This window comes from Marmota flaviventris, chromosome 2 (genome assembly GCF_047511675.1).
Source record: "Marmota flaviventris isolate mMarFla1 chromosome 2, mMarFla1.hap1, whole genome shotgun sequence".
Lineage (NCBI taxonomy): Eukaryota > Metazoa > Chordata > Mammalia > Rodentia > Sciuridae > Marmota > Marmota flaviventris.
The window spans coordinates 35,661,844-35,675,365 of NC_092499.1; the positions used below are offsets into that span (position 1 = coordinate 35,661,844).

At 38.4% G+C, this 13,522-nt stretch overlaps 2 gene segments (V, D, J or C); both read left to right on the forward strand.

Moving 5' to 3' along the window:
- The first annotated feature begins 972 nt into the window (after positions 1-972).
- Positions 973-13,522, forward strand: part of LOC114078987 (T-cell receptor alpha chain constant-like) — a 438,631-nt gene continuing 426,081 nt past the window's right edge. Inside the window, 2 exon segments of the C gene segment in view lie at positions 973-1,069; positions 1,255-1,526. Of these exon segments, the coding sequence occupies positions 1,018-1,069; positions 1,255-1,526 (324 nt within the window).
- LOC139703381 (T cell receptor alpha variable 23/delta variable 6-like) lies at positions 6,318-7,040 on the forward strand. The segment is given in 2 exon segments: positions 6,318-6,447; positions 6,592-7,040. Coding segments are annotated over 2 exon segments (486 nt in total).

Genomic DNA, 13,522 nt, shown 5'->3' on the forward strand with positions numbered 1-13,522 from the left:
TCTGTAGCCCTTTTATTTATTTATTTATTTTTATTTATTTATTTTGAAACAGGGTCTTGCTAAGCTGCTGAGGGCTTTGCCAAGTTGCGGAGGCTGGCTTTGAACTTGCAATCCTCCTGTCTCAGCCTCCCAAGCTTCTGGGATTACAGGCATTTGCCACCACGCCTGGTCCATGTGATATGTTGACAGGAGTATACACTCTGCAACATTTAAATCAGGTCAAACATAACTCTCTCTCAAAAATTTATCGTATCTTTATGGTGAAAATTTTTAAATCCTTTCTTCTGGTTTTTGAAAGGTCCAGTACATTGTTATTATCTACAGTCACTCTATAGTACAATAGCACATAAGAGCTTCTTGCTCCTCCTAGCCCTAATTTAGTTCCCCTTCACCAACCTTCCCCCACACCCTTTCCCCTTAAGGGATAATTTCTTATACTAATATTTTCAACAAATCTTGATTACTCCAGGAGAGTCCCAGTCCTCATATTTAATGTATTCCAATAATAAGAATTCATCAAGTATATACTAGATAGCATTTATAGTCTTACTTCTTTGTGTGACTGGAGTGACTTTGACCTGAATTAATGTACAGGTCAGTGTTCTTTAGGAAGGATATACACCTATTTTCTGGGTTGAGCTATGTGGATGTTCTATAATCCTCCCCAGGATCTAACTGCACAGATGAGGCAGTTTTCCTTTGGAGGAACCCTTCCCCCTCCTTGTCTAGGTCCCTGCACCCTCCTTACCATTCCAGGCTTATCAGAAAGTGTCCCTCAGGTAATGGACTAATGATCTTCGCCTGTCTCCCTCACTCCACCTGGCTCCACCCAGATTCTCAGCCAGGGTTAGGCTGGCAGAGGGGCTTCAGGCACAGAGGGCTGTAAAGGAACTTGCAGTGTCTGGGTCTGAGCAGGGTTTGTAGGTGGAGCTGATTAGTTGCAGGAGCAGAAACAGTTTCAGAGCCAAGTCCTGACACCCACCATCCCAGGATCCTGTCTTACAACCAGGCCAAGTCATGAAGAGGCAGCTGGGCGCTCTGCTGGGGCTTTTGTGCACCCACCTTTGCTGTGAGTTGGGCTGCTTCGAATTCAGGGAACCAAGGGTTTTGCAGCTGCAGCATATGGAGGAGAGGGAGGAAAAGGAGCTCATAAGTCTTGCAAACATTCTATAATTTCCATAATGGATGGGGTGTTTTCGTAGATGTTGCCTTGCCGTGACTGTCACTTGTAACTGTTTTTCTCTTTCTAATCAGGTGTGAGAGGGATGCAGGTGGAGCAGAGTCCTCCAGCCCTGATCCTCCAGGAAGGAGCCAGTTCCACTCTGCTGTGCAATTTTTCTACCTCTGCGAACAATGTGCAGTGGTTTCGCCAAAATCCCGGGGGACGCCTCATCAACCTGTTTTACATTCCTTCAGGGACAAAGCAGAGTGGAAGACTAACGTCCACCACAGTCTCTAAGGAACGCCGCAGCTCCTTGTACATTTCCTCTTCCCAGACCACCGACTCTGCGGTTTATTTCTGTGCGGTGGATGCACAGTGCAGCCCAGGCACCTGCAGCTGTTGCACAAACCCTCAGCCGCTCGGCCCCTCCCCCAGCCACAGGCTCCTCAGGAGGCCCTGGGACAGCACTTGCACCTTTATCACTTATGTTGATATGATAGAGTTTTACCCACAGATATTTTTGGCCTCATAAGTCTGGGAATATGGTTTTAACATTCCTTCTCTGTCTATACCTTCTGCACTATAAATCTCTAACTTGGAATTAGCAGAGCAGCTAATAAGAGGACTGGATAGATATAAATATTAAATGGCAGGGTGCTGGATTCCCAAAGGGAAAGAATGAAAAGGAGAGAAAATCATTCAGATAAAGATGTTATTGGCAATGATGCAGCCTAGTTGGTGTCAGGCACATCCAGGTCTGCCTCACCAGAGTGTGACCACAGGCCTGGGCAGATACTGGACTTGCAGCCCATCTCCCCTGAGCAGCAGAGAAAAGGGAAACTTCACTGAGTGCTCCTAGATGATAAATGGATGTGGGGATGAGTCTGAAGGCATATGTTCCACTCGACTAAGTCCCATGCATGTTCTCCAGGCTTGTTGGGTGGCCTAGCACCTGATCTGTCCTGCAGAGTGTTCCCTGCATGCTTGAGAAGAATGTGTGCTCTTGTTGAGCAGACATATGTCAGATCTACTTGCTTTACAGAGTTGTTCAAGTCTTCTATTGCCTTGCAATTATTCTGTCCAGTTTTCTTATCTATCACTGAATCTGAGGCACTGAAATCTTCAACTACCCTTGTTGAATTCTCTCTTTCTCCCTGCAATTCTGACAGTTTTTGCTTCACATGTTTGGGGGAGTCTGTCATTAGATACATATACATTTATAACTTATATTTTCCTAATGTTATCAACTCTTTCATTATCATAAATAATCTATTTTTATCTTTGGTAATTTGGAGTTTTATAGTATATTTTGTCTGATAATAGTATAGTAACTCCTGCCCTTTTATGGTTGTTATTTACATGATACAGTGTTTTTGGTCCTTTTAACTTATTTGAATCTACTGCAGTTTGAATCTGAAATGTCTACCAAAGGCCCTGTGTAAAAAAAAACTTAGTCCTCAGCCTGGTGATAGTAAGAGGTAGGGCCTAGTAAGAGGTCTTAGGTCATTAGAGGCCTTCCCTCCAAGGAGCCACTTTCTCTTCCTCTCTTTAATTCCAGGCTACCAGGAAGTAAGCACAAACCTCTGCCATGTGTGCCCTCCATAATATATTACCTTACTTTAGACTCCAAAGTAATGGGGCTAATTGGTCATGAACTGAAACCTTCAAAACTGTGAACCAAAATAAACCTTTCCTTTCTTTAAGACTATTACCACAGGTATTTTGTTATAGAAACAAAAAACTGCCTACACAGAAAATTATAATGGAAAACTAACACACCACAGTACTCATACTGCCAAAAAAAAATTGATTTTGGATTTCCTAACTGTACATATTAGAATTTAAATCCAGTGACACAGAAACATGTTTAATGGAACTAGTTATTTATAAATTTGAATCATGCAAAAATAAAAATTCTCCTATCTCAAAAACTTTCTTTTTTTTTTTAACAACTCACAAACCAAAGGATAAAAGCTGGGCACAGTAGCACAAACCTGTAATTCCAACTATTCAAGAAACTGAAGCTGAGGCAGGTGGATCATGAGTTCAAGGTCAGTCTGTGCAACACAGTGAGATAGAGAAATGAAGACGTAGGGCCTAGTAGGAGGTCTTTGAGCAGACTGCATAAAAGAAGATATTCCGATAGCCAATGAGCACATGAAAGGATGTTTTACATCAGGGTCAACAAAACATGACCTCTGAGCCAACTCCAGAGGTTCACCTATTTTTATGAGGTTTTACTGGAACAAAGCAAAGTCATTTGTTTCTGTGTTGTTAATGGCTTTTTTTATTCTGCCTTGGCAGAGCTCTCAGTTGTAACCAACTGAATGACCCACAAAGCTGAAAATATTTTCTATTTGACCCTTTGCAGAATATGTTTATTGACTTTTAATCCACACCATTAGGCATCAGGAAAAAGAGAAGTGAATACCACAGTAAATGTCACCACACATTCATTATTTTGGCTAAAACAAAAAGATGATTATATCAGTGCTGACAAAAAATGTAGAAAGATTGCCTAATCTAGAGGCTATTTAAGAACATGTTCTCTTCAGTGTGAAGGGCTCACCCGGGTCTGACACTGACTCCACCTGAGGACCAATGTATGCTTCTGAGGGGACCCCTGAGCAGGTGTGGTACATGTTTGACATTACAATAGCCATGAATCCAGCAGCCCAACCAATTCCTCCTGATCTTCCTGAGACTGCCTCTCACAGGTGAACTCAGCCAAGGCTAAAATGTCCTTCCATCCGAAGAAGTCATGGGTTCAACCCCTCACATCAGTGCTCTTATGAGGGGCTGCTGGACATTTTCAAGAGGCTGTAGGAAATTGTTCAGTGTGACCTCCCTACACAGCCACAAAGGGGCAATGCTGCTCTAGTGAAGGTTAACATTTGCCTCTCCTACCTATATTCCTTAGGTAGCCAGAGATTAGCCTTGTAAAAGTCTCGTGATCTGTTATTATCTATTCCTCTTCAATTTATTTTGATATCAAACATGTATCCATGTATCTATCCTTCTATCCAAGTAGTATCTGTTCATCCTGGTCTCAGGGTTGAAAAAATACGACTTAGGTAGGTAATATATCTTGGCAGACACATTTGTCCTTCAAGGTCAGGGTCGTATTAACTCCTTTAATATGTTTATGATATTTTCACCCACACGCAGCCTAATCTCCAGACACACCGACTTAACCTATGCCTGGAATTCTCTGATCGAGTCTTTTTACTGGGTTTAAGGCCCAGTTTAAGATCTTCCTCTGTCAGGGCCCTTCTCTGACTGGGTCCAGAAGCAGAATTACTCACTCTTTCTTGTGTCATTTGTCTAGACATTCAGGTCTTTGGGGTGGGTTTTTGCCTTGCTGTCCTTGAATATTTACACCAGGCTGACTGAAGATTGGGACTGTGTTTTTCATGACTGGGGAGCAAGCACTGTTCATTTAGTAGGCACCTACTAGGCCTTCAGTAAATAGTCAGCAGTCCCTCCTTATCCTCAGTTTCACTTTCTGGGGTTTCAGGTCCCTGGAGCCAATCATGGACTAAAAACATTAAATGGGAAATTCAGAAATGAGCCTTTCATAGGTTTTTAATTACCACTGTTCCAAGTAGGCTGATGAAATCTCCTGCATTCTGCTCCTTTCCACCCAGGACTTGAATCATTCCTTTGTCAACACACTCACACTGCGCATGCCACCTGCCCATTTGTAGCCATCTCTGTTATCAGATTGACTGTCCAGGTATTATAGTGCTGTGGTCATGTAATACTTATATTACTTAATAAAGACCCCAAAGTTCAAGAGTAGTAGGGGTGGCAATCTAGATAAGCCAAGGAGAACCATAGTATGTTTGCTTTACTGAAAAGGCGAAAGCTTATACATGCATAGGTATTTATGCACAGGAAAAAAGTATAGTGTAAGTAAGGTACTTTTTAGGTTTCAGGCCCTCACTGGGCGTTTTGGAATATATCTTCTATGGGGGGACAGTATGGTACGTTGAATACATGTCCAAATGAGTAAATGAAAAAGAAAACATGTTAAAATGAAATATGCAACTTAAAAATCCCCGAGGATGTTAGATTAAGGAATGTGGGCCACAATCTCCTGTTGACTGTGATGCTGTTCTTCTGTGGATTTGAGATGATATTAAATATGATACAACACAAATCCTTTCAATGTTTCAGAAAAACAGATGTCCTCCTCATGTTCTTTCAACTTCTATTGTTTATAATTCAAACAGTTCCTGCATGTGGGGCTGCTTTGGAATAGTCTCAACTTCTGCCTCTGTGCTTCCCTTGTGAACACCTACAACCAAACTGATTCTTCATATTGTCCTATTTCACCCATGAGAATAAGCTGTGAAGAAAATATTATATGTTTATTCAAACTCAAGGTGAGAGCCACAAAACATGCTGCTTTGCTGGATGGCCACAGCCTCTGTCTTCAGAGTGTTGCCATCTCCTCTTATCTATGTGAAGATCTGAGCTCCTCCAGAACAGAGAGTTCAGCACTACTAATTTGTTTTCCTCGGGTATATTCTTAGAAGCATCTAATTTACCTGAACCATGTTTTGCAAGAAAGACAAGGAAATTGAAATAGATTTAATTACCTTCTATCATAGCCCAGATTCATGTAAAATCTGGAAACATCTGAAAGACTGTAATCACCTTTAAGCTCCCTCAGGACAAAGGGATCATATATTCTCTATGAATCTCATATATTCTCTTATATTCTCATATATTCTCTCTGATCCATGACTTTAGCTTAATGAGATACTATGCCCATGTGTTTCCTTAATAAACTTTAATTAATACCTAAAATAAAAACAAAATGTCCCTATTCATGCTGATATTGTGGCTTCATAGGAGTCCCTGTCTTCCACCATGGTAAAATAAAATGATTTCTACTGACAAGCCAAACAATCCTAGTGTGTGATTTTTAATATTCCAGGGGAAATGAAGTAAAGGTAGAAGGGGATTAGCAGAGAGGAATTTTAAACTGATCCTAATCCATGTGTAAGGAGGGGATTTTTGATTCCCCCTAAGTGTATTTTCAACAATTCTAAATTTGGACAAAACAGGAAGTACTTCCTTGTCAAAAAGTTCTCAGCAAAATTTCTTGCGCAAAGGTGGAGCCTGTTGATAGAATTGCAATGCTCGCAAACTTAGAGTGAAGCTCAGCTGTCTGGGGAGCCTAGAAGACCAGCTGGGTTCTCACTGGGCTGTGGCTCCTGGAGGAATGGACAAGATCCTGGGAGCATCACTTTTAATCCTAGGCCTTCACCTCACCTGTGAGTTGTGGAGGAAAAGCCCCAGTTCATGTGATTATTACGGGGAGATGGAAAATTGAGACACAGACAAATCTTGCAGGTAGAAGCGTAGGAGGGAAATATAAATTTGTTGGCCTAATGACTTTTTGTCATCTTTCCAAGCAGGGGTGAGTGGCCAACAGAAGGGAAAAAGTGACCAGCAGCAAATGAAGCAAAGTCCTCAATCTCTGACTGTCCAGGAAGGAGGGATTTCAGTGCTTGACTGTGTTTATGAGAACAGTTTATTTGACTACTTCCGATGGTACCAGCAGTTCCCTGGTAAAGGCCCAGCATTATTGGTAGCCATCAGTTCAGTTAGGATAAAAGAAGAATTTGGAAGATTCACAGTTTTCTTCAACAAAAGTGCTAAACATATCTCCTTGCTCATCACGGACTCTCAACCTGGAGACTCAGCCATCTACTTCTGTGCAGCAAGAGCACAGTGCTCTCCAGGCACCTGCAGCCTGAACTCAAACCTGCAGCTGAGGCCCCAGCCAAGCCTGCTGCAGGCCTTAGACTGGCAGAAACACAGACTGGCTTTCACTTGCACAGATAGGTGATGAAGTAAATGTGTGGATTCACTAGTGCAGGTGCATGGAAGGGTGGTTGTTAAAGTAAATAAAAGAAACTTAGTTTAATGAGTAACCAACTTGCAAAAAAAAATTCATAATAGTTAAAGTGTTTGAGGTTGTTATAAACATCCATTCAATTATGGGTCAACTGGGGCTTTTACTCATTTTCGGTGAAATGCAAATTTGTACAACCTCATTTGAAAGTCATTTAGCAGTTTCTTAAATATTACCCTTAATGTTTAACCAGAAATCCCACTTCTATGTATTTGTTCAAGAGAAATCAAGACATATCCACATAAGAACATTTGTTTGGGGACTTCTTAAGAACTCCAAACTGTTAAACACTTAAACAACTCAATAACCAGTTAAAAGCCAATCAAATCATGATTTATTTCTATAATGGAATACTAAACAATAATACAATGAAATAAACTATTTTAACTTTAAACAGTTAAAATAGGACACATCTCAAAAGTATCACACAGTAGATACTTATGTTGTGGTGCAGCCAGACAATGGAATACGTCCATGAATAAGAAGGAATGGACTGTTATGCTTGCAACAACTTGGATGAAACTCAAGAGTATTATGCTGAGTGAAAAAAAAAAAGTCAATCTCAGAAGTCACATTATATATATTCCACTTACATAACATTCTGAAAATGACAACATTATAAGAATGTGGAAAGTGTCAATAGTTCCCGAGGGTTATGGGTGGGAAGAGTGTCACAGGGGGCTTTGGGGGAGTCATAGGCAGTTCTGTGTCCTAATTGTGGGTGATTACACATACCTATACACATGACAGATTTTCATAGAATTATATACCAAAGGAAAAAAGTGCATATAAAAACTGGCAAGTGTAACATCTGTAGTTTAGTAACTACTTTTACATTGATATTAATTTTGCAGTTTTGATAATGATATGTAAAGTAATGGTGCATAACTATGGTTATGTAATATATTACCATTGAAGAAAGTCGGATGTGCAAGGGTACTCTGCACAGTTTTTTAAGCTTCTATATGAATCTAATATTATTATTATTTTTTTAAAGAGAGAGCGAGAGAGAGAGAGAATTTTTTAATATTTATTTTTTAGTTTTTGGCGGACACAACATCTTTGTATGTGGTGCTGAGGATCGAATCTGGGCCACACGCATGCCAGGTGAGCGCACTACTGCTTGAGCCACATCCCCAGCCCAATCTAATATTATTTTTAAAAGTAAAAATGTAAAATTACCAGATTCTCAAACATTGCTGGTTAGATTGTAAGTTGGGAAATGATTTGGGCAGATAATTATGAAATCAAACATACATCTATCATGACCCAAAAACTCTACTTTTAGGCATTTCTCAAGGGAAATGCAAACATGTGTCCACAAAAGACTTTCATAAGCATGTTCATAGTAGCTTTATTCCTAATAGCAATCAAGTAGAGATAAAGCCCACAAATAAGAGATTAAGTATGTTGTGCTATATACATTCAATGGAATATTAGTCAACTATAAAATATACTGAACCACTGATAAATGTAACATCATGAATAAACTTTAATCACATTACCTCTAGAAAAACTGTTGGACACAGAAGGGTATACTGTGTAGTTCCATTTTTGTGACATTCTAAAATGTGTAAACTAACCCAAAAAGAAACAAAGCAGAGCAGGGGTGACATCTGTGGGTTAGGGATTGTTCAGTTTGGACACAAGGGATCTTGATGGAATGAAATAAATATTTTGCTTCTTGATAGGGGTGTTTTTCAAGGCTGTTCACACTTTTCAAAATTCCTCTAACCATATACTTATTACCCACTTATTTCACTTATTACTCAATTTATTTCTAAATTATACTTCAATAAAAACAAATGTGAATTTAGAAATTAATCAAATAGGTAATAAAAACAAAGAAACAAAAAGGGAAATTCAATGCTGAATATTTTTGAAGAAATAAAAATACTTAGTAATACTGATAATGGAAAACATAAAATAGTTGAACCTTGTGGTAAGCTGAATATTGGCCCCTAAGCAGTTCATGTCATAATCCCCAGAGTCTGTGAACGTACTATCTTACATGGAGTATTAGTTTTCTAGGGCTTCTATAACAAAATACCACAGACTGGATGGCTTGGAACAACAGAAATTTATTATTTGACCTGTGGCCCAGGGTCAGAGGTCTATGCCCCTTCCAAAGGCTCTAGGGAACATCTGGTTCAACCCCTCTCAAACATTCCCTAGTCTTTAGATAGTTATCTCTCTTTGTCTCCTCCCATTATCTTCAACCTGTGTGTGTCCTTGTCTCTTCAAGTGCCTTTTTTTTTTTTAATAAAGACCCCAGTCATATTGGACTAGGGACTTATCCTATCCCAGCATGAACTCATCTTGACTAACTCCATCTGTGACTTTTCCAATATTTCCAAATAAGATCATGTTCCAAAGTCGTATATATTAGGACTTCAACATCTGAATTATAGGGGAACACAAGTCAAAATAGCATATGGCTAAAGGGACTTGGTAGATAAAATTAATTTAGAAATCTTGAGATTGTGAGATTACCCTGGATTATCCCGTGGCCCAAGATTCTTATTTGAGGAAAGGACTCTTATTTGAGGAAGACAGTAGAATGACAACTTTTTAAAAAGTGGTGAGATGTGGAAATGAGAAGAGCCTCAAACCTCTAAATGCAAGAAAGAAGATTTTTTCCTTACAACCTTCTGAAGGAAGCAGACCCATTGGTATCATGATTATAGCTTACTAAAACTGATTTTGGATTTATGACCTTTAGAATTGTAAAAAAATAAATTATGTGGTTTTAAGCCACGAAGTTAAATAGTTTGATATAGAAACCATCAAAAATTAATAAAAACTATAATAGGAAATATTAAAAATTGACATAACTAGAAATTAAAAATTTATTAAGAGAAAGTTATGTATAATTTCAGTAGTGAATTTTAAAACTCCTAAGACACAATTTGATAGAAAAATATATACTGTAAAAAGTAACTCAAGAAAAAATAGAAACACTAAATAAATTTAAAACCACTGAAATTATTTGATTATTAGAAATTTTAATATCCAAGAGAATTATTAGAAGATGAAACAATTTTAATCTGCATGTGTGCCCCATTAAAAAGCTTAAAACTAGACACAAATTATGATGGATCTATAAAACTAAGAATTAGACAAGAAGTTTAGATAAGGAGCTACTTACTAAAAATAAAATTTTAAAACCAAAAAATAAAAACAGGTCATCATATAAAAGACAATTCAAAGAAAAGGAAATAGGAATTTTCAGTAAACACATAAAACATCAACCTCCACAGTAATTGAGGAAATAAATGAAAAGAAAATTCTATTTCATGTTTTGAGATCCACAAAATGTTTAATGGCTGACAACATCGTGTGGAAAAATTAATCAGAGATGGTGTTTATACTCTTTCAGATACAGAAAAATAACTACACAGAGAATAATTTATACAACCATTTAGGAGAACAATGTGCCTAAGCTAGTTTAAAACATATCTTAAAACCCAACAATTCTAATTTCTGATTTCAATATTAAAGAAATTAAAAAATGTGAGATGGGAGGCATTTGTAAGGTTGCTTGCTGCAGTGCCACTTAAAAGCAGTAAATATAATAAATGAATAATGGAATTAAAGAGTAGTAGTTTATTCATATGATGGAAATAAGCAGTTATTACAAGCCAACAAGTGATTATACACATGTTTTCTTGGAGGAATCTTAAAATGCTGAATGCAAACAGAAAATGTCAGATTGATACATACTGCATGACACCTCAAAATGTAAATAAAATATATAATATATTGCTCATTGATACATGTCTATAAGAATGAAATTTTTAAAAAGCATGCATGGAATCTTCCCAATAGTGGTTACTACTTTTCAAAGAGAAAATAAAGAACAGAGGTAACTATTTTTGCTCTCCCTGTAAGGTGTGAGGGAAAGAGAAGGAGAGAAAGTGGTAAAGAGAGAGAGAAAGAGAGCTCGTTTAAAACAGCAAAATTAAATACATCTATTCTCATTTCTGGGATCAAAGATGTCTGTTACTTAATTTTCTGTACTTTTTCAATGAAAATTATATAGTACACTTTTAAAATTTTTTTAAAATAGACAGCAACAACTTCAATTTTCACATCTCTGCCAGTCCACAGAACAGAAGAATAGAAACTTTATCATCTACACCTTTGCCAGGCATATTCCCAGTAGGCAACATAAATGCCAATAGAAATTCCATTGGAAAAAATCTCTTCCTTTTCTTATGAATACAAATACGCTCCACCTGAAACAAACAACTCAGAGGCTCCCTTCCCTAGTACACAGCACATACTTTCTCAATATACAAAAAGAAAGAGAAAGAAATCAAATCAGTGAGTCATATGCCCACAATTTGTCAGGATATAAGCTCCTCTTGGATCTCAAAGTTTGCTTTAAGTTCTTTTACACAGGATAAAAATTGGGGTAGTAGTAGTTTTTGTCTTTTGCGAAGAGCTTTCCCTGGGCTAAAATATAGAGGAATAAAAAGGGATGCAATGCCAAGATTAGAATTTGTGGTCAGTATCAGAGCTGAGGCATTATCAAAGATGTGAGTGGTGGGGAGAATTGGGAAGATCTAGGAACCTTAATAGTATATGAGTTTGGGAACTTTATAAAGGAACCAGGGAGAGGCTGAGGACAGACGACTATGGAATAATTCAAGTATTTTCATTTAGTTTTCTTTGTGAAACAGTCAAACCAAAAAATTCTCTTTGGAATTTGAGAGTTTGGCATAAACTCCTTCACCAGATAAATTTTCAGCATAAAGTGGAAGAGAGTCTTCATTCATTCCATGTTCAAAGAGGAAGAGGTTTTTGTTTTGGACGTCATTTGTACAATTAACAATTTTGAAAGTTTTCACTGTTGAAACAATGAAGTTCTAACAAGAATTGCAACAAACAACACATGTGTGCTCCTTACAACAACATAGATGTATGTTGGAATTTAGAGGGTCCAGTGACCCTCCCTTCGAAGACAACTAATAAAACTAAACACAAAGTTACATTATAAATCATATAACTTTACACTGCTTTCATGGGGCACTCTGAGACACAACTGAAGAGACTTCAGAACTGGGAAGCCAGTTTTGATGTCCTTTGAGCAGACATTCTACTGCTGTAAAGTTATCAGTTTCCACGATTTGGGACAATTGGTGAAATGGGCCCGCGGAGCAGATCTCAAATAATTAGATACTTCCTGGCACCACTCACTGGTCTGTTATTTAAAACTATATTGAAGAACTGTAACTGTTTTGGAGAACTTGTCTGTACTTTTTTTTCTAGTCATCTATTTACCTTGGTCACTCTATATTAATTCACTCATTAAAACAATGAGCCGAATGGAAGATTGACAGTGACATTCCACAGTAAGTAGATTACAAGGAGAATCAATGTATCATCATTCTATTTTAAATGGGTCCTCAAAATTATTCCACTGAATTATACCCATGTGTGTCAACTAGATCTGTCTGCAATTCCCTGTGTGCCAATCCTCCAAACTGATTACTTTTCCCATGCCCACTTTAAGGTTCTGCCTAACTTAATTACCAGAGAAAGAGAAGTAGACAATGTAAAATTTTGTGGTGAGCCATTCTTTTCCCACCTATGTTAGGTCATATGGTCTATGAACCCCCATTTCCTGGGGTAGTATCATGAGAACCCAGGAAGTATATATGTACACTGCCAGGCTCTCAGGCACTGAACTCTGGGTCTGAGGCAGAAATAACATTTTTGTGCAGACGGATATGCTGCTCTCTCACCTGCTGTGGGTCTGCATGGCCTTCATCTACTCCTACTCCGGTAGGTTGGGTTTAAACATGGCTAAAGATGTGAAGGAGAAAAGTCCTAAGGTGCTTCACATGGCCTCAAGAAGGAAAGGGGGAATGGAGAAAAGCAATTTGTGACTCCAGCTTGGTTTGGTTTGGATCCTAAATTAGTCTCATGCTTACAATATTTTAATCACTACATCAGAGGATCAGCTCTGTTTTCTGATTGTTCCCACAGGATTCAGTGTGGCCCAGAAAGTGACTCAAGTTCAGCCAGCCACATCTGGTCAGGAGGGAGAAGCAGTCACCCTGGACTGTTCGTATGAAACGAGTTATCCTACATATTATATTTTTTGGTACAAACAACTTTCCAGTGGAGAGATCATTTTCCTTATTCATCAGAGCTCTTCTGGTTCAGATGAAAGAAAAGGTCGATATTCTGTCCAGTTCAGGAGAGCAGCTAAATCCATCAGCCTTACCATTTCACCCTTACAATGGGAAGACTCAGCAAAGTATTTCTGTGCTCTGAGAGAAAACACAGTGTTTGAATTGATAGCAAAAGCTGAACAAAAACTCAGGAGCTCCATGGGAGATGGGCCCCTGCTGCAGAAGCCAGCTGAGATGCACCTGCAGAGCCCAGACAAGAAGGTAGTGACTGTGGCTGCCTACTCTGTG